At 46.3% G+C, this 27,753-nt stretch overlaps 1 protein-coding gene across 7 annotated transcripts in view; it reads right to left on the bottom strand.

The window, feature by feature from the left end:
• The window catches only part of LTBP1 (latent transforming growth factor beta binding protein 1), a 344,698-nt gene that overhangs the window by 302,440 nt on the left and 14,505 nt on the right, over positions 1–27,753 (bottom strand). For all 7 annotated transcript variants that reach the window (XM_070428970.1, XM_070428975.1, XM_070428973.1 and 4 more), the window contains one exon: positions 1,002–1,296. In XM_070428970.1, coding sequence (XP_070285071.1) covers positions 1,002–1,296 — 295 coding nt within the window. The remainder of the gene's footprint in view (positions 1–1,001; positions 1,297–27,753) is intronic.

Raw genomic sequence — 27,753 nt, 5'->3', positions numbered from 1 at the left:
AAAAAGAGAAAGAACAAGTTAGAAGGACCCCACTCCGCGGGGAAAGGAGTTGGCCTCTTCAAACGGGAAGTACAAATTAGGGTAATTTCATCCATAGGAGCAGACTGAATAACGCCTGCGGGGGACTGGACCCTAATCACCACGTGGACCCTGTTCCTAGGAGGGAGAAAACACTGGAAATTCCAAGCTTACAAATGCACTCCTGGGTCAAGCCCGCGCTTAAGCTGAGGACTTCCTGTATTTTACATTCCTGGGCAAATGACAAGTGATAGTTGCGGTCAATCCTGTGTCTTGTTATCCACGCGGAGCAGCTAATTAAAAGGCACCGATCTGCGCCAGGGTCCCGGGCAGCCGAGACGCAGAGGGGCACCGGGAGACCGGCCTTGATCCAGGGTCTCATCGTGTTCAGAACAGCACTTCCCAACGCTCAGAAAAGGCCTCGTCCCCATAAATAGAACACAAGCTCATTCCCCAAAGACGCTCCTGCACGGCAGCTGGTGGGTGCACTTCACCTGCTCCTGAGGCCGGGACATTCCCTTCCCGAGGCCTTCTTTCCATCGGAATACCTTCTCTGTGCAGAGTGGGGTCCCTACCTTCTCCATGCAGCTTTAAAAATCACACTATGTCTCTTTCAAATTATTATTTCAAAAACTCGAGAGCACGCCCTCCCAAAACAAGGATTTTTAAACTCACAGCTCCACCATAATCAAACAATTCTCTCTCCTATTCCCTTCCACCCCGGCTCCCTGTAATCTCCACTCCTGCTCTGGTCTGTGCTTAGAGTAAAGCTTCCCTGCAGAGGCTAAACGCACGCATCGAGTATTTCTCAGAGACGTGGAATGTGAGCATAACATGTGAAACCTTAAGGAAAGGGAAGACAGACATTACTACGCAAGTGCTTGCTGCACACTGTGCAGGGAAAGGAGAGTGGCATAAAGCGTGATTCGTCTAAGAGAGTAATTAAGATGCCCCCGGGCAGGAGGCAAGTTCAAAACACTCACTGAGAATGTATCTGCTGGGCGAGTCCCACGGACGGCTTGGGCTTGAGGGTCAAGGTCATCTGGGCCACGGGGCTGACCCTTGGGAGGGTGTCTGCCTTCGATGAAGTGCGCTTCGCTACTTGCTCAGGAGGGACCCAGGAGGCCGCAGCCCCGGGACCCTGCCCTGCAAACACTGGCGATGAGGTGTCCTGGGCGGCTGTCATCTCACAGGCTTTGCCCTTGGTCCCAGGTTTGCACACACAGAGTTGAGGCCGGAGACACATCCCTCCATTCTGGCACGGTGGCACACAGCTGGCTGCAGAAACATTAACAGGAAACACATTGGAAGGAAAGCATTACAGACTTTACGAATTCTTCCGAAGGCTTAGCAGCAGCATCCATCAATAGTCACCAATAAAATGAAACCCTAAAGATGTGAAGATGATGAAGGTAGTGATGGCAGCTAATGTTTATTAACATCTTTCTATGTGTCGGGCACTGTTCTACTACATATCAACAAATTTGCCCGGCCAGCGTAGCTCAGTGGTTGAGTGTTGACCTATGAACCAAGAGGTCATGGTTCGATTCCCCGTCAGGGCACCTCCCTGGGTTTCGGGCTCCATCCCCAGTGTGGGGCATGCAAAAGGCAGCCGATCAATGATTCTCTCTCATCACTGATGTTTCTCTCTCTCTCTCTCCCTCTCCCTTCCTCTCTAAAATCAATAAAAATGTATTTTTTAACAATTTTAATCCCCAAGCAACCATTTTAGTAGATATTTTATTCTGCCCATTGTACTGATGAAGGAGTTTTATAGCTGCCAAAGGTCACACAATGACTAGTAGAGGGAGGATCTGGGGTTCTTATCCAAGCGAAGTAGCTGCCGAGCCATCATTCTCATCACTTTACTCTAGCTGCCGCTCAGAAATGCATCAGAAACTCGGAAAACGTATGAAAACGCTCTGCCCTTCTTTCTAAACGGTGCCCTGTGGCGTCAGTTTAAACTTTAGGCATCCAGATAAGACTCGGCAAAGTAACAAAAGCCCACGCCCAACCACAGCCCCCTCAAAAAGTGCTCCAGACTTCATCTTGCACGAGCCACCAGAGCTCAGAGACAATCTTTCAGAAGTGGGGTCCGGCCCACTTTTTTTTTACGTGAGAGAAATTCAAGATTTAAAAGGTTGAGAGTCGCCCAATATACATTTTTATGCATTTGCCAGTGCACTGTCCATCATCCCTAATTTCATAATGAAAGACAACCCAACAGAAACATCTCCTACTTTCGAGGATGTGTGTGCTTTGCATCACCAGGCTTGTGGCCAAGCAGAATTTTAAAGTCAGGAGGGCTCTTTGTCTCCGGCACAGTAAGTGGATTTTATCGGTCCCGTGGGAGTGCACATGTTACTGACATCAGTTTTATTAGGTTAATGTCATTGGCCTACAAACAGCATTTCTTCAGCCCCTTCTTTATTTGTCCAAGTACAGGTGTGTATGCCAACCTTTGGCCATCAGTGCACCTTGGACTGAAAATCTTGGTCCTGCGGGAGACAAGACTAAATCTCCCTTAACATTCAATGCAAGATTCAGTCCACAGACAACTGTGAAGTGGGTGAGGGGTATGAGCCAGAGGAGGCTCAGTATGGAAGATGGAAAAAGCCTGAAACCTACTGATTTTCTTTAAAAGAAAGACGACACTCTTCCCATCTTTCTACAATATGAGTCCTATTAGTTACAGCAAATAATGACAAGAAATGAGTGTCGTCAGAACACTGAGCTGAAAAATTTTCCAAAAGTTGAGAACGCTTCTTAAAAAAGAAAAAGAGAAGAAAGAGGGAGAGGGAGAGGGAGGGGAGGGGGAAAGGAAGAGGGAGGGGGAGGGAGAGAGAGGGGGAGAAGGGGGGGGGGGAGAGAGAGAGAGAGAGAGAAAGGAAGACAGACGCAGCCAGCTCCCTAGGTGACCTTGGGGCAAGTTACTTAACCTTGGCCTCTGCACCTGTACATGTTTGGGGGCAGAGGGAGGGCAGTAGCTGCTTGTTCTAAAATGGTCCCCACGGGTCTTCCCACATGAGGCTTCTAGAATTCAAAGTCAATCGCGATGCACTTCTGGAGTTCAGGATTCTCATTTATCAGCGCTTTCCTGGCGGGTAATCATCGGGTCCCTTCTGGGCCGTGGGTATTTATGGAATGTCCCTGAATGGAAACAGGCTCCACCCGGGGAGAACAGCAGCGGCCGTGAGCGAGGACTGGACTGGCTTCCACAGCCAGCTCTGCCAGAGAGCCCCTCGGGCACGTTCATGTGTGCATTCTCCTCATGCTTTCCATTAGAGCCGCGGTTCAGTTTAACATCTGAGAGTGATTTCCGCTTCTCCTCCCTCCAAAGGTGTAGCCTGCTAATCCTCCGGGGAGGCTGCCCAGACAGCGCAGCCTGCAGAAGCCGGTACCTGGGGAGGCCAAGGCCTAGAGTCCCCCCCGCCCAACCCCCTCGCACCCCCCCCACACACACACAGGGTGCCACTGAGAAGGCACAGTAAGACCTGTCCTTGGAGGACATGGAGGGATTACAAGTGAAAAAGGGGCAGAGATTGTTCTTAATGCTTCAAATGCTGTATGTGGTAGGGGGACAGGGAAAGAATAATAAGAGAAAGAATTCAAACCACAAAAATTTTCTACTGAAAGAAAAAGAACAGGTATGTAATCGTGTGACTCTGCGCAAGACCTCCCTCTTGCAGTGAATTGTGAAAGGACAGCGAGGAGGAGGATTCGACAATTTCCTCTTCCTCCCACCCCAGGAGGTTCTGGCAGCAGCCCCTTGGAGCAGGCAGGCAGAAGGGGCTGCCTTGAACTGGGGGGTTTTGGGGGGGCAGATTCCCTAACTGCCAAGACAAGCCCCTCACCTGACATGAGAAGCCAAACTCATGTGCTGCCACCAGACTTCACCAAGCCCTCTCTCCTACCATACTTGGGCCTCAGGCGGCAGTGGTTCTCACACGGCACTTCTCAGCGTGTGGCGCCGGGACCAGCAGCAGCACCGCCTGGGAACACTTCCGAGGTGCCCTTTGTCGGCTGCTCCGTCCAGAACTGGAGCCCAGCAGTCTGACCGCCCTCCCGGTGGGTCCAATGCACACTCGAGTTTGCAAACCCCTGACAGACAGCATTTAGAAGCACAGGCTTCCACCAGCCGATTTTTTTGAGGATTTCTGTTTTTATCATGGCAAGTTTAGTGTTTTCGCACTACCCGTGCTTTCATTGCATTGAATTCTTGCTGTGATAAAAAGTGTTTGTTTTATGTGGCCCTTTTATGTTGAATGCAGAAAATAAAAATAAATGTTTCACGGGACCAAATTCTCAAGATAAATATGGGTCCCTTCCAAGAGTTTAGACATACGGTCACCATCGACTTCATGGCCGGTGTAAACGTGTGCAGGCATTTATGAGAACACTGCTATTCTGAGGTGTTGGGCTGTGTGGAATATTACACATACATATTACAGAAGTACTCTGAACAGGTTGTTTCCACCATTTGATTCTGCATTTTCCTGGCCAGCTGTGGGTCAGCACCATGAGTCACCATTACATGAAGATCTTATCAGAGGCCTGGGAAGTGGGTCTCAGGCTCGGCTGCACCTTAGAATCAGCTGGGAGCTTTGAAAACTCTCAGAAACCCAGGCCTGAGATGGGAGAGGGGTGAGGAGAGCGGTGAGAAGGGGGAAGGGACTGAGATGTACAGACTGCCAGTTATGAAGACAGTCGCAGGGATGTATGCACAGCACGGGGAATATAGTCCATGAAAAATTTAGTGTCATTGAAAAATTTTTTACATTAAAAATAAAAAAACAAGGCCCAGGCCTAACGCCAGCAAACTGAATCAGAAACTCTGGGGGGATGGAGCTCAGGCATCAGTATCTTTACTCTGTGTTACATCTCCCAGTGACCGCAACGGGCAGCCAAGCTTGAGAACCAATCGGTCAGGGAACAAAACCCTCAGCCAGACTGCGGACAGACCAGTCTTCCTAAAATGTAGCTCTCTAGAATTTTCCCTCCTTCATTCAACAACTTTCAGCACATTGTAGCTGCCCCTAAAATACATCGAGACCCTCTACATCTAGCCCCACCCCACCCCCACCATCACTGGCCCCTCGCCCATCCCTGCAGAAGCTCCCCACTCACCTGCACACAGGTGACCCATCCCGAAGCAGGGCCCTTGGAGTTCTGCTCTTCTGAACCCCCCCCCCTTCCTATGAGGTCTTTCCCAAATGCCCCCCACCCACCGTGACCTTTATATCACCTGAACTTCTGTCCCATTTCATATGTGCTTTCACTTATTATTAAGCATCTTTTAACACGGTTCTCTCAATGCCCAACTGGATTCTAAACTGTGCAGTCAGACCATTGGCTTCTGCAGAACTTATATACTCAAGGACGGGAGCCTGAACTTCACCTTGGTTGAATGACTGATGTGAATGTAGAGACACTCCTTTGCTAAGGATGCTGGGATGTCAGGACATCTGTAAAGGGAAGGTAACCAATCAATGGGCTCTTAATGCATTCCATAATAACACCCGCACCTCCAGATTTAGTTTGCATGTTGTTGGACCAAAGAGTCTCCAAACCCTCCAAGATGTTTTAAAATCACAATTATGTTAAAATATACTCTGCTCATGTATAAGGAAGGTCTGTAGTGGCATTTGACAGTATGCTTGTTAAAGAAAGTTCCAGAAGCTCAGGCCCCGTGGGATCTAGAGGAACTCTGAAGGGAGGTCATTCTGAAACAACTGGTCAAGGACTGACAGAAGAGAATATAGCAATGGGCTGGAGGAGCGGTGACAAGCTACTGAACTTCCAGCACAAACACACGTAAAGGGAATTCGCCCAAGAAGCTCAAGTGCAGTAGAAACAAGAAGAGCTTCTGAGAGATACTCCGTTTGTGAAAGGACGTGTGGAGGGGGTCCCAATTCATAAAGCAGATAATCCAATGAAAGGACGCAAGATAAGCACGCTGAGTTAACCCTCTACCTACCCCCTCCATTCCAAACGCAACAGCGATTCTGAAAGGTGTTTGTTTTTAGGTTAAAAAGCTAGGTTTCCACGGTTGGCCAGGCTGGAATAACTGTTACCAAACAAGCCCTTTTTCCATAAACAACTAAAAGCATGGATGAAAGATACAAAACAGCTGTTGTGGAGCCCAAGACAGCTAGCAAGTGAGGACAGTGAACCCTGAGAGAAGGAAACCAAAGAGGCGAGCCCACGAGCACCCCGACCGCCTGCAGCAGGCACTTTGCAGACCGAGGCACCAGGAGGCACCAAATGGAAAACGGTAGAGTCCTGAGCTGAGACCTCAGGAGGCTGAGCTGCGGGAGCCTGCAGGGCCGGTGCTGGAGAGCAGAGACCTCAGGAGGCTGAGCTGCCAATTATGTGGGGAAATACTGGCATTGATAGATAAATTCATAAACTATGCTATATTCATTCATACAATGGAATACCATACAGCAGTTAAAACCATGAGCTGGATCTATACCTATCAAAATAGATGGACCCACCCTAGCCAGTTTGGCTCAGTGGATAGAGTGTCGGCCTGCGGACTGAAGGGTCCCAGGCTCAATTCGGTCCAGGGCACATGCCCTGGTTGTGGTCTCGATCCCCAGTAGGGGGCGTGCAGGAGGCAGCCATCAATGATTTTCTCTCTTCATTGCTGTTTCTGTCTCTCTCTCCCTTTCCTTCCTCTCTGAAATGAATTAAAATGTGCGTGTGTGTGTGTGTGTGTGTGTGTACACATAAAATAGATAGATCCTGAAAAAATAACAATAACATTGCCTAAAATAAATCAATGTATATGATGTTATTTTATCATACTGTTACTTATGTGATCATATTATAACTGTCTGTGTCAATAAATGACATAAAACAATACTATCTGTTTTTATGGATACACAGGAAACCAGTAAAAGCATAAAATATGACTGGGTTCACACTAAGTTCATGTCAGTGATCACCTCAGGGAAGGAAGGGGAACAACAGTAAAGAAGGAAATAGGTCACTTTATGGGAATACTTTCCCTTTAAAAAAAAAAAAAAAAAAGATGGGTAACAAATATGACAACAAGTAGACCTATATTAACTAAGGGTAGTAGACACATAAGGGTTTACTGTTATATCCTTTGTACTTTTCTGTATATTTTTCAGTTTTTAAGAACCAAAATAATTTTTTAAAAATCCAACAAAGGCAACTGAGAATTGAAGGTAGTTAAACTTGTTCCTTAAGCACAGGGTGAAGGGGTGAAGATAAGGATGAGGTCAGTCAAGGTGGCAGAAATTGCCACCATGACAACCATGAACTCAATTTGCAAATACCGGGCTCGAAAAAAGCGGAGACCCCACATCAAGACCTGGGTGAGCAGGATAGGCAACAAAATTGGACTCCATCCATACCACCACGCTGGTCTCTGAAATCACTCCTTCATCATTTGAAATAGTCAAATTCTCAGCTTTCGCCCCCAACAGTAAACACCCTCGGATTTGTCCACATGTGAATCCGACTCCAGTTTGACAAGCTGTTCCTAATGTTATTTAAACGCTCAGTGACTGTATTTTTAGGAAGTAACCCATGCCCTGAAGCCCAGGCTCTGTTGCTTTTACTTCTAAAAAAGTCGCTCCTGGTTATATTTAAAACCGTCCCCGCGCACACGGGGCAAACAGTGTGACTCTCTGCCCCTTGCCTTTCTCTCTGAACAAGTTGCAGCATGCCCCCCGCATGTGTCCCGGGAGAAAGAGGAGTCTGACTGTGTCTCCTGTGATCACAGGCAGCAGGTGAGAAATTGCTTTGCTCTGCGTGTCTTCACAGTAATTCCCAGCTGCCCTCTGAAGTCACTCAATAACACTCAGTGATATCAGATCACAAGAAACCCAGCATGAGGTCACAGTTAGGTCTGCTCTAACTCCGTCTGCTCCGTGTACCAAACCCAAATAACTGCTGTACTTTCCGTGTAAATGTCTCTGGGCCAGCTTCCTCCAAAAGCTCTAAAGAGCAAAGAATATTAGCATAACATCCCCATGCCTTTTCTCTCCAGCCTCGTGGGATAATGAAGAAGTCCACATCAGCGCGTTTTTTTAGGGAGGCAAACCAATCACCAACACACCTACTAACCCGCAGGGGATCTGATTGTTAGGAAGAGTCATGTGAAACGCTTCAGGGGTGTGTGTGTGCTTGGATCGCTCTCCCCTTCCAAGGCAGGCTGTCATACAGCACAGGCTTTCTCCCCACCATTGACTCCTATCTATCCCTTCCCTAATCTACGCTCAAGTGACAACTTAACCAAGCAGACAGGCAGGTGGTCGGACACAGCACACAGTCTACAGAATGCAAGGCGCAAGGCTGTGTGATGTCCTGGGCCCCATCTGCCTAGTTCCCCGGGAGCTGCGTTCTGGAAGGCGGAGGTTCTCAGAGCCTGAGCTCAGCAGGAGTGGCTTGTTACCCTGTGACTGGATTTAAAGCAGGGGATTCCCAGGGTCAAACACACTCCGCCCAAGGCCATCAATAACTGTGAAATCACTCACGGAACAGGACATAATTAAAAGTCATAAGTCATGTGAATGGAAAACCCACCCGCAGTGTTTCAGGGTTCGGATTCTGGTCTTATTACTGCCATTTTATGAAGTTGTTTTGTTTTGTTTTTTAAGCCAGTGGGGGGAAAAAGGAAAAGAAAACAAAGCTAAAGATCTACAGTTTAGACTATATAAACACGTAATTAAAAATAGCAAAAGTGCCCAGGCCAGGGTTACTCAGTGGTTAGAGCATCTGCTCACTCACCTGAAGGGTCACGGATTCGATTCCCAGTCAAGGTCACACATCTGAGTTTTGGGTTCACTCCCTGCCCCCGGTTAGGGCACATGTGAGAGGCAACCAGTCCATGTGTCTCTTTCACATCGATGTTTCTCTCTCTCTCCTCCTCTCTCCCTCCCTTCCACTTTCTTTGAAAAGCAATGGAAAAAATATCCTCTGGTGAGGGTTTTTAAAAAAATAAATAAATAATAAATAGCAAAAGTAAGAAGAGAGAGAAAAAATAGAAAAAAAATTCAGAAAATGCTGTTATTTAGAAGTACTAATAAAAGTTGTCTAACAAATTAAAATGAAAATTGGGGGGGAAAAAGGACAGAAATAGACAATTAAGACAAAAGAAAATGCAATTGGTAAATAAACTTGTGGGGTCATGTCCAAATGAATTAAGTCATCCAAAGAAATGCAAACTCAAACATGAAGAAACAATATTATGCCTACTTAATTTTTTAAAAGACGTAAAATTATTAATACATACTGCTGCAAAGATGGTAACATAATGGTACACGCCTTTTGGAAAGCAGTTTAACAAAACGTTTCAAATATTTTAGCAGCCTCATTTCTAGAAATGTATCCTAAGACTCAAAAAAGGAAATATCTATGCACACATATGCCCAGCAGTGTTATTTATACCAATACACATGCAAAAGAACCACACACGTTAGGTAAAGTTTGGTATTATAGCCATTCGAAATTAGAATTATAAAGTTGATACTAGTAAAGTGAATAAAAACACAAGGTTACTTTGCTATTCATTCATTAAGTCATTTATTAAACACCTTCTCTAATAGTATAATTCCATCTTGTACATTAAGGTTAGTACATATGTATAATTTTTTTTGACAAATCCTGAGTTTTACAGACTGTGAACTATTATGCACATATAAAGTATTATTATAATTAACAGCTTTGTTGTTCATTGAGAGACCATGTATTTCTAAATAATAACTCTAAAACCTTACTATAATCCCATATTCTCTTCCTTCATTATTAAAACACTGAGCCCCTCCGACATGCTAGCCCTGTATCAAAAACTGTGGATGAAAAGATGAAAGAGACAAACTTCCCACTGTCAAAGAGATCCAAATCCAGTAGGGAAGACAGATAAATGTAGAAAAAAATCACCATACAGCTCTGTGTTGGAATGTAAAGGTATAGAGCAAATGAGAAATGACGGGCCCTGATTGGGCAACTGACAGATATTTGCGAATTATTATATCCAAGGGACCAAAAAGTATACAAGGAATTCCTAGAATTGTGTATTTCTTTGTGGAGCTATAGAAGCCCACCTGCCCAGGCTCACCTAGTGATGGAACCGCCCCCAGCTCTGTACCTGTGGGCCAGTTGTCAAGTTTAACCTGTGCCTCAGGTCTTCACTGAACAAAATGCTGAGCGACAGTTTTGCACTAGGCATAGTCACATGCCTACAAACAGTGCTGTAGACGAAAAAGCACCATCTCTGCCCCATGGGTCTCACAGCCAGAGGGCTGATTATAATTACTCTAAGCGTTTCAGACAGAGAATAGTGTGCTGTGCGGGCCCATCCCTGTGGAACTCTGGGTATTAGGAAAGACCTCCCTCCCTGGGATCATGAACTTAAGATCAGATCTGAATGCTGAGAGAAATAAGGAACACATAAGCCTGGCCCTGGCGTGGACAGCCAGAAGTTAACGGTGAAACCCACCAAAAAGCCATTAAGAAGCAAAATGCAATGGGCTCTACTGATTCACAAATGACATTTCCTAAGAGATCAGGTTCAGGGGAGTGGGGAAGGCATTACAGTATATTCATGAACATGTGTCCAGGATGCTGGTCCAGTATGCCTGAATGTCACCCGTAGAGACACTGTCCTGGAAGTCAGGAACGAACCCCTGATGCCCATCCTCACCATGGCAACACCTGTTCTGGGTGTGCTAGTCAATGTAGTACTATATGGAAGAGAGAGAGGCGTGCAGTGTCCATGGGTGCAGACTCTGTAAAGCCGCTGGCCTTGCTTCAGGAGTAAGCCAAGCATGTCAAAACGGCCCTCCGGCCCCGAGTTTGACATGCTTGGAGTAAGCTCTAGAAACACTCAGGCCTATTGGTGTTTTATCGTTCCTAATCTAGGAGATTTTATATTGAAACTAGAGGCCCAGCGCATGAAATCGTGCACGGGTAGGGTCCCTAGGCCTAGCCTATCAGGGCCATCTTCTGATCAGGGCCATCTTCTGCCGGCTTGACAGTCCCCAGTCCCACCCCACCACCACCCATCCAGTTCGCCGTGGTTCCCCACTCGCCATGCTGAGATCGGAGCCTGCTGGTCAAGCGATCGTTCCAGTCGTTACACTTATGGTCGCTGGCCTTTTATTATATAGGATACGAGCACTGCAGTGTGACAATTAATATAGTATACTAGTAAACACAGAAATATCCCACCCAGGAACAAGGAGATGACAATCGTGGAATGTGGTACAGTCGTTGGAGACAATGTTTGTAAGACATTCTTAATGACACAGAATAATGCTCATGATGTAATGCCACGCTTGAAAACAGCCCTCACTCTCTCTGGAACTCATTCCAATCAGCCTTGTGACTACAGTTGACCAGGGAACCGATCATGTGGGAGTCACCAGTGACCTCCAGGCTGCCCACCCAGAGGGCCTCTCCCTCCTTGAACAAGAGTGGCGTGGATCCATCGGTCAGCCCCTTCCTCCTCCCCACTTCCTCCGTTTGGCTGAGAGGTCACACCCGACCTCACCATGGACCCTTTCTCGGTCTCCCTCTGGCTCTCCCTTCTCTTCCTGATCTCTAGATGTTGACATTTCCCAGGGCTGGCCTGGTCTTTGGGCCCGTGTCCTGGTGATCTCATTCAGTCCGTGCTTTGATGTCCACCGAGGCTGTGCCCACATTTAGGTCTCAGGCCTGGACCTCCTTTCTGAACTCCAGATTCCCATGTCCAACTGCCTCCCCGTAGAGATCTAACAGGCTCTCAAAGTCAGCTCCTGTGGATTCCCCTCCCTGACCCCAAACTCCAAAGCCTGATCCTCCTAGCATCCACCCCCTCGCAGCTCCCTGCCATTCCCCCAATTGCTCACCCAGTGTGTGAGGCTGCTAGGGCTGCTGTGACAAAGTACCACAAGCCTGGTGGCTTCAATAGCAGAAAGTCTTGTCTCCCAGTCCTGGAGGCTACAGGGGTCTAACATCGAGGTGTCGGAGGGGCTGGTTCCTTCCGAGGCCGTGGGAGAGAACCTGGCCATTCCTCTCTCCCAGCTTCCCACAGCCACAGGCATTCCCTGGCTTCTGAAGCTCCTATTCCCATGTCATCACATGTGCTCCTCTATGTGGGTCTGTGACCAGACACCCTGTTCTTATACAGACACCAGTCATGCTGGATTAGCACCCCTTCCCTCCAGTATGACTTCTTCTTAACCAAGTCCATTGGCAGTTACCCTAATTCTAAAGAAAGTTCTGTTCTGAGGCACTGGGGACTAAGACGTCAACATGTGAACTGGATTGTGGCAGTCGTATTTCAACCCATAACACCAAGTTATCACCATATTTAACTCTTCTTTTTCTATTATACCACACGTCCACTTTATCGCTGAATCCTCTTGGCTCTACCTTTAAAAATATCCTGAATCTAACCATGTCTTACCACCTCCCCTCAAACATTACTACCAGCTACTTTGTCCCCTGGAGACAGTCCATTCTCACCAACAGCCAGAGGGGGCCTTTAGAACCAAAGTCAGATCACATCACTCCTCTGCGCTAAACCTTAAAGGTGTCCCTCTCGTCCAGTGGAATGCAAAGCCTTTATTTGCACAGCCTGCAGGTCTCTGCCACCCCTCCCCCGTCACATCCCAGCCCCTCTCAACACCATCCCCTATCACACTGCCTTCCTTGCTAGTCCCAGGGCTCAGCACACCTGCGGGGCCCTTGCCTGGCTGTTTGCTCTCACATATTCCCAGGGGAACACTGCCTTCCACACCTCTCAGCCTCCCCCGTGACATTAGCTCCAGCAGTCTCTGAGCCTCCATTCCCTTACTCTACCTTACTTTTCTTCAAAGCACTGATTCCCACCTAACAATATATTTATATACTCATTGTCTGTTTCTCCCACTAAAATAACAGTTCCACGGGAGAGAGACAATGTAGGTCACTGCTTTTACCCTGGGGCCTAGAATAATGTCTAGCTCACAGAAGATAATCAATAAATGAGTGCTGAATGAACACATGACTGAAGGCTAGAAGAAAAATACACTTAAATGCTAACATGAAGTATTCACCTGTGAGTGGTGAAATTACACAAGTTATTAAATTTTTTGGTTTATGCTATATTATACTTTCCATGTTTTTCTAAAATGGCCTGTTATTACTTGGATAGTACAGCAAAAATCAACACTTTTCTTTTTGGAAAAGGTAGGTTAATTCACTTAAAGTCTAGTTTAAACATACTTAAATTTTTAAGGGCTGTAATTCCTACAATGTAAACAGAATGTGAGGCAGAGTACCAAGCACTAGACTTTATGATAACTGTGCTATACTGGAACTGACATTATCTTTACTTTGAAACGTACTCTTAACGCACTGTGATTGGGTAATATGTCTAGCACTTTTATTAACATGGCTAATGTGTTTGAAAAGCTGACTTCTCTTATTTGCATCAACCAAAAATGTCAAACAAGAGAATCTCTTTCAAAAATCACAGCAATAAAAATGAATTTATCAGGCCAAAACAACTGCCAAATTGAGAACTGAATCTCTGAAACTTGGATTAAAACAAAGGGAAAGAAAGAACTACAACTTTACTTTTTAAACGTTATTTTGATTAGGGAGTGTCACCTAGTGGTAAAGAAAGCACTTAAGCCAGGCAGCCCAAACCAAGCCCCAGCTCAGACGCTGACGAGCTGTTTGCCCTTGGATATATTTCTATGACCTTTTTTTGCATCTCAGTTTTCCCATCTGTAAAATGGGACCCATTTTTTAAAAACACAGAGGGCTTCTGTGTGGATTAAATGAATATATGCTAAGCACTTAGGACAGTGCCCGGTTCAGAATAGCCCTACACAGGTGTCAGCTATTATTATTATCGCGTGCCCCAGATTCACCCCACATTCATCCCACACATGCCTTAAAATAGCACTTAAGGAAGCTTTTGAGAAGCAGGTCCCAATTCTATCTGGGGTAGAATTTTATTTCTACCAATGGAATTTCACATTTGCCTAAAATTGAATCAAACATCATAAGCTGCCTTTTTTCGTTCTTTCTTTCCCACAGTCACCCAGAGCAAAGCTGGGGTGGGTGGCAACAAAGGGACAGGGAGCCTCATTAAATTAACACAAAATATTGTGTGAAACTGTTCTCACGCTCAAGACTCATATTTCCAAACGAATTTTCTTAACTGAATAAAGAATAATAGCTACATGAGTGAGACAGAGCCTTTAAAAACTACCCTTTGGTTTATTTTGACAGCATTCCTTAGGTAAACTAAGGGTATTGTGTGACCAGGGATGGGAAGACAAATGCTCGAAGCCGTGCCAAACCCTTTCCTTGCAAAAATAAAAATGCTTGCAAATGTCACTGAAGCCTGAGCCTCACTCACTGTGGGGCACAAGCCTCTGACTGCCTGTGGACATGGTCCCAGCTACAGAGACCATAATAATTAGGCTTTTGCCCCCAAAAGGAGCAACAGTTGAAGCCTCACTGTGAAATGCAAAGTCATTCTTCTAAATCAGTGGTTCTCAACCTTCCTAATGCCGCGACCCTTTAATACAGTTCCTCATGTTGTGGTGACCCCCAATTTCATTGTTACAAATTGAACATAATTAAAGCATAGTGATGAATCACAAAAACAATATGTAATTATATATGTGTTTTCCGATGGTCTTAGGCGACCCCTGTGAAAGGGTCGTTGGACCCCCAAAGGGGTCGCGACCCACCGGTTGAGAACCGCTGTTCTAAATGTAAAGGAAGCTGCCCGGCAGATGATGCTACCGGCAAACAATGAGTCTTCTGGCCATCAGCTCTCTGATTGTGGCACGAGATATGACCGTCTTCAGAACTGAAGCTGAAACAGAACCGTGGATGTCCAGGGTTCCTCAGAAAGCACTGAAAGGAACAAGCAAAGCTCTGTTTTCAAAACATTGATAGATGAAATTAAAACTGGTGAAATGGCTTTTCTCATTTCCGACAGCCTTCTGAATGGAGAAATTATTCTAGTAATACTGTGACTGTGGAATGCTCCTTCTGTCCCTAGACTAGGCCTAGCTTCCCGTACGCATTTAAATTTTTTACTTTATTGATCTCTGAGATCACTTCTGTAATGTCTGATCATCACAAAAGTAAAAACTGTATCATCAGTAAACAAAGAACGTTAAATAATTATTAAGATCAGAAATTAACAATAATTATTTTACTGCTAAAAAGTTTCAGCTTTAAAAATAAGTTATTTCTGTCTACAACACTATGCCAAACTTGCTAAGTAATGGATGATGGTAACAGTGTTATTATGCCCAAATCCTTAATGTGTTTATGTTTTCCAAGAAAACAAATGGTCGTAAAAGTGTTTACAGATTTAATCCAAATAATTCTTTTTATTGTTCAAATACGCCATGAATAACTGAGTTATTTTAATAGTAATTGTATTCGTTTCTGTTTTCTGACAAAGCAGACCTGCTAAATTTTCTGCTAATCAATTCTGGAAAAACATTAATTAGGAGAAATAAGAAGTAAGAAAATTTTACACAACGATTCTGAGAGTAGATATTTTAATAAAGCCATAAAAAAAAAACACCATACCATAATCACGAATCTCCCATAGCTGCCTGTTTAACAGATTGTGCAGTAATTTATTCTCAAGCCACAATCCCCTGAAGGCCATATATTCCTGGTACCCATTTTTGTATTTTTCTTAGATTTCTTCCCACTATTTGTCATCATCAGCTCAAACCATGATTGGGGGCAGGCTTCTGTGGATTGCGAATGAGGAACAACCAAAAAAAAGGGGGGGGGGGGGTAACTGTGGTTCTTGTTATCTCTAAAGATGTCCTCAAATAACCCCTCCCTCCCTATCAGTACATGCTCTCCTGCCATCAGAAGGTGGAGCTCTGTTCCATTCCCCCCACCCTGAATCTAAGCTGGTTCAGTGGCTGTTAAGCCAAGGAAATATCAGACGTACCATTCTGAGACTGCTGAGCCCAAGCATTAAAAAGACCAGGAAGAACAGTTCTTCCCTCTTGGAACCCAGCCACCAAGTTATGAGGAAGCCCAAGCAGCCACCAAGTTATGGGGAAGAGGCCCACGTGGGAGACAGCAGAAGCCCCCCTCCAACAGCCCTCACTGAGCTCCCAACCTGCAAAAACCAACACTGTCTTGCCAGACATGTGAGTGTAAAGCCGCCCAAGCTGATGCCACATGGTAGAGAGGCAAGCCATCCCTGCTGAGCCCCACCAAAGTGAAGAATAAATGACAGTGTTTGTTTTAAGCTGCCTAACACTGGGGTCATTAGTCTTGCAGGAAAAGATAGCTGAGACCGTCTTCCAGAAGAGGAGTCACCATATCTCACTCCCCGGCTTCTGCTGATTCTGCCATGCTTAATCACCTCACATCGACACTTAAAACCGTGCTTGGGTGAGCAAGTCTTCAAAATAAAAATTCGCACAGACGTGATTCACAATCCCATAAATCCTACGAAGCAGGGAGCACGCCCAGCACAGGCCTCCATGTCCATGCATTTCCTAGCACTGAATGGGATCAAAGACAAGACCAGCTTTCCAAAGATTTCCTGGCCAAGTCACCAAGCACAGAAAAATGCTCACCTCTGAGAATACTAGCCACTAATGAGCATTATTTTACAAATTTTATGTTATATATATTTTACCACAATTTTTTTAAGTAATGCAACACACCAAGGAAAACAATGAATTGCACACTTTAAATGGGTGACAGTATACTACTTATCTATAATAATAAAAGGGCAATATGCTAATTAGACTGGACAGCCAAATGACCTTCCGGACGACCTTCCAGACGAAGCCAGGGTTGTGAGGGCCGAGGCAAGCTGCCACAGCTGCGAGGGCCGAGCCCCCTTGCACAAATTTTGTGCATTGGGCTTCTGGTATGTCAATGAAGCAGTTTAAAACAAAATCACTGTGCCCGTGTTAGGCAATTCCATCATACAACGTATCATAAAGCTCAAGAAAATCCATGACAACAGATGCACATAAGGTGGCCCAGCTGTGGCCAAAGCTGAAGTCACAGACTCTCAGAAAAAGCAGGACCTCTTCCAAGGATTAAAATTCCCCACAATCTCTCTGCCCAAGTCCAGCACCTTCAATAAAAATCTCCACCCACAAACAGCCCAGGCCACCTCTGAACAGCTCTGGCTTAAAAAGACTTTTCCTTATTGTGAGTGAACATCTGCCTTAGCTTCCACTCACTGACTCCCCTTTCCACAGTTTTGGAGGAAAGCGCTACCATCCCGCCTGTGACTTCTTTTCCCCTGATTCAACTTACCCATCCCTGCAGCTCCTCCTGGTGTGGGCACTGTTTCAAGTTCCTCATCACCGGCTTGCCCGTCCCTGAGTATATTACAGTTTGTCCCAGTATGAGCTTGGGAGTGAGAATGCCTAGGACTAAATCCGAGTTCCATCACTTACCCGCTGCATGAGCTTTGCCTAGTTATTTAGCCCTTTTGTAAGCGTCATTGTAACATGTGTACAATGGGGATGGTAGAAAGACATCTCATCTTTTGGGGAGGAAGGGAGTTGAGTTAGTACCTAAGATGAAAGTCACCTACAGTCAAAATTACTCTGACAAAACCTACCTACGATGGCCAACATATTGTCTCTTAAAATGTCTTTCTGCATCTGCACAGGCCACCATTTCTTAGTTTAAACACCATCTCTCTCCCTTGGCCAAGCACATGGAGTCCTAACTCATTACGTGCATGAAGGACGCCATTCCACTCCAACACACCCCACCTCGAAGGTAAGCAACTAGCACAGGGCTTGGAGGACAGGAAACCCACCCACATCATTCACTTTTATTGTTCTACCTATCGCAATTCTACAAGGGAAGCACAAGATCCAAGCTGACGTTTCAAAGGTGTCAGCCCTGTGTGGAATGGGGTGGACCTCCGAGAGGGACAGACCTCCGAGTGGGATGGTCTTTTATTCCCTGTTGTCTTCTCCTTCCTTCAGGGCAGGAAAAAGAGGCTGGGAAATCCACCCGTGAGAGCACCGAGGAGCAGAGACCCTGGCCCCACCCCTCCAGGGCACTCCCAACCCCTGCCTGTCAGCGCTGTATTCAACTCACCTGGAAACACTCACCCTCGCTCGCTCTCAGGCAACTCCGGGCCCATCCTCACCCGCAAGAAAGGGGAAAGTGGTTTTGCCTGAGCCCACCCCACTGAACATTAAACACACCCATTTTCTTTTCAGCGGCCCACAGACACCGGCCCCACCACCTGTGCGATGTAATCACGGTATTAGCTAAACGTCTGCATTTGTTCAAGAGTAGTTAATGGTGTCACCCAGGTGCACTGTCCAAAACTGACATTAAATATTTTCCACCGCAGATGAGCCACTGCAGAAGAAGCTCAAGGGCAATTTCTGTGTTAATGGAACAATCGTTATAGTCATTTGCCTGGTCCAACCGCTCAACACTTGAGGGGGGTTTCCCACCAGTGACGGGTGATAACCTCCGACCCAGACGGCAGGGACCACGACCCTGTCTGGTCTGCTTGGCCACTGGGAGGACACGGCTCACGCCCAGCTCTGGGCAAGACTATGGGACTCTAAGGAGGGCGGTCCTTCAAAAGATTATTTAACACAGAGCACTTCCATTCTTTATTACTTGTTGCAGGGAAGAGAACATATTTACCTTTCTGATAACCCGTGCTCCTCGACGGTTGGCCATACCCGCACCTGGCCAAGCCCTGGGCAATGAGAAGCTCTTGCCAATCCTTGTCACTGCCACACCCTTTTGGGCAGGGTCTCTATAACCAGCAGCAAGGGGAACACTGTGCAGCCACTTTCCTGCAGCAACCTCGTTGTTGTAAATGGTCGTCAGCTTGGTGGGTGAGTCAAGCAAAACCTAATGAGTGTAAATGGAACTGGGCCATAACACACATTTACACTGAGTTCTTCATGCCACTTACTGTTTACTCTTTAAGCAGGACATTTCCTCTCCTCGTCTGCCTTTAACAACCAAGGAAAAGCTAGCCAATGAGAAAACTCATCCGGCAGGAGAACTGGGCCCCAGGTATATCCACATTCGTGAATCATAAGGCAGCATGGTCCCCGGACAGCAGCAGCAGCAGCAGCAGCAGCAGCAGCAGCAGCAACTGGGGTCTCCCTAGAAATGCAGGTTCTCGTGCCCCAGTTCAGACACGCAGAGCCCAGCAGCCTGTGCATTCACAAGCACGGAAAACTGTGGGAGCCACGGTCATATTTTAGAGTCACTAGGACAGTGATGGCGAACCTTTTGAGCTCGGTGTGTCAGCATTTTGAAAAACCCTAACTTAACTCTGGTGCCGTGTCACATATAGAAATTTTTTGATATTTGCAACCATAGTAAAACAAAGACTTATATTTTTGATATTTATTTTATATATTTAAATGCCATTTAACAAAGAAAAATCAACCAAAAAAATGAGTTCGCGTGTCATAGGTTCGCCATCACTGCACTAGGATCTATGCCAAGGGCATTTCTGGGGTGACAGGCTTTCCATTCACTGCAGCGTAGTTTGGCGCCTGGGGGGAAAGGCAGAGTCAGGCAATCCCATAATATACCATCGTCAGGGTCACTCAGGATGGTATAAGCATCACGGGCCAGGTACATGAGGCAGCTCGGAGATTGAAGGTCAAAGTGACAGGAAGCATGGGTGGTCCTAAGACAGAGAAGCTCACCTGAACTTTGGCTTGGGGTGTGAGAACAGTGCCACCTTCAAAGAGGTTGTGCATCAACAAACAGCTGTGACTCATGTTCAAAATGTTACAGTGAGATCCTCTCCTCAAATGCAGTTTTACAGTGAAGCGTACTTACTACAGGAAACAGGTAGAGCAGGGTGTGTTTGACCACACATACCTTGCTTCTTCTCTTACCTCTCTCCCTTGAAAGCCCCTGATGTATGTGGGTGGAGTCCTGGGGGTTTCTGAGAGCACAATGTGAAACGCACAGAACTGAGCAGGTGAACACTTAACATCTACTTAGACTTCAGGGACAAGCTCTCGCCTCCTGTTCTAGCACTTTCCTCTGGGGGACACTTGGTAGAAAGTTCTAACAATCATGAGGGCACTAGCAATAATCAGTAGGGTTGCCTGGCCAGCGTGGCTTAGTGGTTGAGCATCGACTATGAACCAGGAGGTCACGGTTCAATTCCCAGTCAGGGCACATGCCCGGGTTGCAGGCTCAATCTACAGTGCAGGGTATGCAGGAGGCAGCCAATTGGTGATTCTCTCTCATCACTGATGTTTCTATCTCTCTCTCCCTCTTCCTCTCCCTTTCTCTCTGAAATCAATTATATGTCATAATCTGTAGGCTTTGTCCACAGCTCTTTCCCACATTCCAGCCCTCAAACACTGTAGTTGGATGGCCCCTGAATAACCCCTTAGACACACAGACTCTTAGCTGATCAGCCCTTTTGTCTGGGCCATCCACTGAGGAATACAGACCAGAGGTCCTGGCCTGGGATGAACAGGTTACTTCAAGCAGCAGAAACACCTGACATCAAGCTAGCAGGCTCTGCCTCCATTGAGCTGGGTGGCCCTGGGCCAGTCACAGTGCTCTGGGCCTCAATTTCCTCATCCATCACACAGGGAGTCAGGCCGGTGGTCCCTTCCAGCTCCGCCCTCCTGGGTCCTCTGGGGTCACAAAGGACTGAATCATGTTTACACCTCACAGTCTTCAATAGAACAAAGCAGGCTCCATTCTCCCCACTGCCCACTCAGGGGATGTGTGATTTACATTTCTATGGTCTCTCGGTGACTAGCCAGTAAACTAAGCCTTAACAATAGGCTTTCTCCAAAAGTCTTCTAAATATAGACATTCTCTGGGAGCCAGAGGATTTCCTGAAGGGTTTTTCTGAAGAAACTAACAGGCCTAAATAATAGATGAACTTGTATATGTGAATGCCAGTGTGTGTGTGTGTGTGTGTGTGTGTGTGTGTGTACAAACAATGTAACGATTGTGTTGGCTTTCCCCCTGAAAACGCTAGGACACTGGGCATCATCTGTCAGGCTGTCTCCGCCAATTTTCCTTTCACTGACTCTTGAATTCATTCCTTTCTTTGCTTTTAAATGACCCCCCACCCTTTGGGTTCTGGCTCCTCTTGCCCATCTCCAAGGTTGGACTGCAGGCTCCCTGCTATGGGGCCTCACACACCTGCTCCCACCTGCATCCCCAGCACACTCCCTTGGAGCACAGACCTTCCCTGGCTGAGTTCCCACCACCCCAGCCAGTCCCCAAGCCCAGCCTCTCTCTCTACCTGGAGGACCGCCACCTCAAGGTGCCCCTCACCAAACTCACCCCTCCTGCCTACCTGCCTTCCTCCACAGAAGCCTGAGGGCCATCTCTCTTCCTCCCGCTCCAAACGTCAGATCTGATCCTACCTCCTCGATCCATGTCCCTGTCCCCTTCCCCATCCCCACTGCCACCCCTGGCATTTCACCTTCTGTCTGCCCTGAGGTCTTCCTCTGCAAAGTGCCCTGTAGCCCTGCAGGGTCTGCTCGTGGGCTCCCCTCTCCCCTAAGCCTAGCCAACACAGGAATCCTGCCACTTCCCACGCCTTTGCTGGGCTCACATACAGTCCTGAAATCCTTACAATGCGCACGGATCATTTCGAGACTGAGATTCAGAGGCTCTGTGACAATACACAGATTCCAATCCAGGTCTCAGCTCTTGCAGTGGCATGGTGATGATGCTGGACAAGTAACTGAGGCAGGGAACCAAGCCTCTCCAGCTCTTGGCTCCGCCTGCCTCTGTCCCCTCCTCTACCAGCATCCCAGAGGCTGAGCAAGTCAGACCCCAGCCTTGTGGATACAACTCATGCTTCCTACCCTGAGGCTTTGGTCCACACATCTGTCTGCCCCCAATGCCCTTCTCCCAGACTCACCCTGCAAAACATCCCACCTGCCTCAACTCCCTCGGGTCCCGCACTCAGTTGCCTAATGCAGCTGAGTTTGTTATCAATCTCTCTCTTTGGAGCCCCGGCAGCACTCGGCTTCCCTCCTGTATCAATCTGTGCGCTTTTCCGATCCATTTCCCACCGCAGCACATTCTTGCGTGGCAGGAACCAACAGATCTTTGTGTCCCCACGCCTTCCACCCAGCACTGAGGAGAGTGCCTTGCACGGGACTGAGATTCAACACATACTCGCTGAACAGGGCAATGTTGTAAGAGGCTATCAAGGAGGAGCTCGCCGAGAAAACACAAGAATCAGAAATTATACATAATTATCCCACCTCTACCAATACTTTAAGGAATGCCTATGTGCACAAGGACTCTTTTGGTCATCTTCAAGTAGAAACTAACAACTCTAACGAATGAATGGGCGTTAGAAGGGAGCATGTTTACGCTCAACAACGATTTTATTTTTCACAATTACAGTTGTTTATAGAAGAACAGGGTTGGTCATGAAGGAGTGAGCTTCCTGTCTCCACAAGGATTCAAGTTCAGTCTAAGTGGCCAGTGGCAGAGGTGCCTGGAGGATTCCTGGGCTGGAATGGGGAGGGGGTGGCTAGATTAAATGACTGACTTCCCAGATCCTTTGCAAATAGGGTTCTAAGCCATCAGCTTCCCGTTGTCAGGACACCCACTGAGGATGACAGGCATGTTCTGTCATGTTACAACGCCTACAATCAGTTCCCTGAAACCTTACCCCATGTCCCTCAGACAGGCATTAATGTATCATGTAACCCTGAACTTGGGCAACAATAAACGTCAAAGAAGCTGCCTGGTTGAGCACTGACCTATGAACCAGGAGGTCAGGGTTCCATTCCCGGTTAGTGCACATGATCCCTAGTAGGGGGCGTGCAGGAGGCAGCCAATCAATGATGCCCTTCCTCTCTCTGAAATCAATAAAAATGTATTTTTTTAAAAGTGTATTGGCTTAAATCCTCTGTAGCTGCAGGTATTTATGTGGGCAAATACTAAAAAAGAAAAGCTAAGCAACGCTGAGATCATATTTTGTTTGGTAACTTTTAGCAAGAAGTTCTGTGATACGAGATAAAAAGCAAAATGAGTATCATTCAGGCAAAAGAAAATCAGCACTGTCTTCTTTTCAAGTCACGATTTTGTCATCGCACTTTCAAACACCAGCTCCTCCTCTGAGACAGAGGTGGCCGCTATGAGAATCTGAGAAAGTACACCGTTGTGTCTGTGAGAGGTGAGCAAATGCCAGCGCTCCCCGAGAGGGAGGGTGGCGTTCCACAGCCTCGATGCAGTGCACGTGGTGACACATTCCCCATGGAAAACTCTGAGGTGCACCTTTTTGTATGTGTCACCCAAAAGCTTACCAGTCTGTCTCCCACCCAGATGAAAAGGCTGCACAGACAGGTAGAATCGTAAGACCACACTGAGTCATAAAAATTACTAATGAAACCTAGAACTTTCTCCACACGCAGCTCTGCCTTGCGGTGCTATGAATCAGTCAAGATAACCTTCAGCTCACTCCAGACACGGATTCCTTTAACAGTCTGTAGAACACCCACCCAAAAGGGTACTTAAGAAGCCCGTATGGAAAGCACCCCAATTTGTGAAAATGTGGTCAGTGACCCAGATCAGTCTTCATGTGAACAATATAAGCAAACAGTAAAGAATAACAGGGCTCCAACCCAACAGGGTTAAGCATTGGGAAACTCACTCCGCGTGTTTCTAAGTGAAATTTTTTAACTGGGACTCCATGAGAACTTTATAGGAAAGTTACTGAAACTGAAATCACACTAAAAGGTGACCCTATACTTTGTCTCCATATAAATAGCCATCATTGGGTTGAAACCTGAGCATGAAATGTGAGTTCTAGAAGAGCTCCCGTCCCGAAGAATGCCCAGCGCTCAGGATAGTACACAGCAGGCACGAGAGACCGTGAGCTAATTGGCTGGACTATCTGTCAACTGCACGTGCACAGGCTACGGTGGGCGCAATGAGCATCTGGTCAATAAAGCAGCTCCCAAATGGTAAGACGCAGGACTTACACTTGGTGGTCATTATTCATCCTTGGAAATTCACAGTAGCTCACACATAACCTACTGCTAGATTAATGCTTCTTAACAAAAGCTCCCACAGTTTCATTTTGCCCTGAGCCTTGCCAATTATGCAGCCATTGTGGTGCTGATATGACCATTCGAACCCCTAGGTCCAGCGAGGCCTGAAGCCAGCATAAACCTGAGGCCTCCCAGACATCTGGCAATAAACAGCCTCTTTTTCTTCAGCCAGTCTGTGTCTCTTTGACTTTCAACCAAGGGATTCTGCCTAACACAGCCTCGGGGTCCACCCCTCTCCCACCACACCGTACAGACACCTGCTCCACCGGGCCCTGGCTGCCTCTGCGTTATCCTCAGTCAATCCATCTCCTCTCCAACATCATCTTAAGAGCCGTAGCTGATCCTCTGCCGGCTGCTGAGTCTGAATTTCCCTCATAAATATAGACGATTCAACATCAATCTTCTATGTTTCCAAGACTCAACTAATTGACCCAACAAGGTCAGAAAGACATGAAAGATTCATTGATTCAAAAAATACTTATTGAGTACGTACCATGTACTAAGCACAGGAGAAATAAAAGGAACCTTTTTGCACGTGGCTGCCGTGGCTCAGTGGTTGAGCGTTGACCTATGAACCAGGAGGTTACAGTTTGATTTCCAGTCAGGACACATACCGGGGTTGAGAGCTCTATACCCAGTATATGGTGTGCAGGAGGCAGAGGATCAATGATTCGCTCTCATCATTGATGTTTCTGTCTCTCTCTCCCTCTCCCTTTCTCTCTGAAATCAATAAAAATAATTTTATTTTAAAAAATGAACCTTTTGCACTTGCAAATGATAGCAGAAACCACCTCAGAAAGCCTCAGATGAGCTATGCCCTTCCTTCAGAAACAGGGGGGCCCCACAGAGCAGCGTCTTAATCGTCTTCTTGGTCCACAGCACAGCACCTTCTATACAACCAGCACCTCATCAAAAGTTAAGGAATTGAAATGACATTCACATAGATAACTCAGCTATAAAAACGGTGGCATTTTTGTAAGTGTTTGCCCACACTGACTGACTGAGAACCAGGTTTTTTAAAGCATTTCCTCACATTTGAGCACCACTGTCTAAGACTGTAGCCTTGTCTACATGGTATTTAAACATGTGGAGGCTTCCTCAAAGTACGAGTAAAATGCAGCCCTAGCCGGGTGGCTCAGTTTGTTAAAGTGTTGTCTCATGCACCAAAAGATTGTGGGTTCAATTCCAGGTCAGGGCACATACTTAGGTTGCAGGTTCAATTCTCAGTTGGGGAGTATACTAGATGTCCCGGTTAATAATGTGGATTTTTTTTTCAATAGATGGAGTTACACATATGTTGATATATATGTGATTTGATATGTATGCTATTTTGTTCTATTGACAACAAGCTTCAAAACTTCGTATGTCAAATTTGCTGAAGGTGTTACCATCATACATATTTTTACACTTAAAAATGTCGAATTTTGTGCCCAAAAAAAGAGCATTTGTGGGAAGTTTTAATTCATTACTGTATTTTGAAGAAAAGTGCTGCTGAATACTTCGGGAAGCTTATGGTGAACATGCTCCATCTCAAGACACTTGTGAACGCTGGTTTAAATGCTTTAAAAGTGATGATTTCGATGTGAAAGACAAAGAACGTCCAGGTCAACCGAGAAAGTTTGAAGACCAACTATTGGATGAAGATGCGTGTCAAACTCAAACACAACTTGCAGAAAGATTAAACGTTGCTCAGCAAACAATTTCCGATCGCTTACAAGCAATGGGAAAGATTTTAAAGGAAGGAAAATGGGTGCCACATCAACTAAATGAAAGACAAATGAAAAACCGAAAAGTCATCAGTAAAACGTTGCTTCAACGGCACGAAAGAAAGTCTTTTTTGCATCCAATTGTGACTGGCGATGAAAAGTGGACTTATTTTGAGAATTTCAAATGCACAAAATCATGGGTTGATCCAGGTCAACCATCAACATCGACTGCAAGGCCAAAATTGCTTCGGAAAGAAGACAATGCTCTGCGTTTGGTGGGATCAGGAAGGTGTGGTGTATTATGAGCTTCTAAAACCAGGTGAAACCGTTAATACTGATCACTACAGACAACAAATAATCAATTTGAACCACGCTTTGATCGTGAAATGACCAGAATGTGCCAGAAGACACGGCAAAGTAATTTTGCTTCATGATGACGCACCATCACACACTTCAAAACCAGTTACAGACACGTTAAAAGATCTTGCCTGGGAAGTATTAACCCACCTGCCATATTCATCAGACCTTGCTCCTTCAGATGACCACTTGTTCCGATCAATGGCACACGCACTTTCTGAGCAGCACTTCAAAACATACGGAGAAGTGGAAAATTGGGTCTCTGAATGGTTTGCCTCAAAACAAGAAAAGTTCTATTGGGACGGTACCCACAAATTACCTGAAAGCTGGGGGAAATGTATAACTAGTGATGGACATTACTTTGAATAAAGCACTTTTGATGTTTCTCTTGAAATTACCGTGTTTTCTTTGATTACAAAATACGCATTATTAACCGATACACCTGTACAGGAGGCAACCAATCAATGTTTCTTCCCCTCTCTCTTTCTCTCTCTCTAAAACTCAATAAAAACATATCCTCAGGTGAGGATTAAAAAAATTATAACATGCAGCCATTTGGAAATTGCTATTTACTTACATTGGGGGAAAAAGGTACAATATTTACTTTTACCAAGGTATAAGTAAGTAACACAATAACTGGTTATTTAAATAAGCTCCCCCCCCAAAAAAAAAAAATTCTTTCTAGTTGGAGAGGAACAGGCATTTTTAAAAGACCTAATACTTCTTCAGTAATTGGGTAAAAAAGACACATAATGGGGAAAATAGAATAAGCAAACAAACTCCTTCTTCAGCTCTTTCTACCAAGACTCCTAGAACGAGCCATTCTTTTCCTAAATACGCAGCCAATGAAAGTGTGTGTGATTGCCACAATTCTTCACGGGGCCACTTCCAAACATCTGATGCATTCCTCCGGCGACTTCCAGGACCGAATTCAGCACGCCCCTCGGAAGGGCGAGCAGTGCTGCCTCGTCCCCCGTCCCTTGTCCCTCGTCCCTTGTCCCTCGTCCCTGGGTCTGAACTCCCTCCTCTCTGCACGAGAAAGCCTCGCTCCTGCCAACGCTGAGGGCATGTTCTGGACCAGAGCTTGCTCTTCATTTCACTTTTAAACTATTTTGGAAACAAGCAATGGCACCTGCCTCTACAACAACGTGTCATATTCACTCCTGTTGCTTTTATTAACTTTGTAAGACCTTTCTCATCCTTCCTTGCCTTCGGCATCTTTTATTCTGGTAACCCAATTTAACCCCGGGGCCTCGGGCTTCAAGGTGGATGGGTCAGCTGGCTGCTTGGGAAAACGAGGGTCGTGAGGCACCCGCCAGGGTTCCAATCCGGTAGGTCTGGGGTGGGGCCCCACAGCCTGCATTTGTTACACATCCCACAGGGGGGTGAGGGAGGGGGGGTTGTGATGCACAGGAGTCCGAGCACCACACATTGATACCTGCAGCTTTAATGAATCTTAAGAAGTGTGATCTGAGCATCTTCCATGTTAAAGAAAGAAGAGGGCTAGGAAGGCTCAAAGATATAAGACTCACGTTCATGGGGTGGCAGAGTGGCTTCTCTGGTCCCCTGGGTGAGAGTGCCAAATGCGACGTGCAGTAACATGCACGCTGCACCTGCTCAGAATACGAGGTTCCTGTAGG

This window comes from Myotis yumanensis, unplaced genomic scaffold (assembly GCF_028538775.1).
Source record: "Myotis yumanensis isolate MYYU_CA2020_CCGP unplaced genomic scaffold, mMyoYum1.0.hap1 SCAF_11, whole genome shotgun sequence".
In the NCBI taxonomy this organism is placed as follows: Eukaryota; Metazoa; Chordata; class Mammalia; order Chiroptera; family Vespertilionidae; genus Myotis; species Myotis yumanensis.
This window is presented reverse-complemented; position numbering and strand designations above follow the sequence as displayed.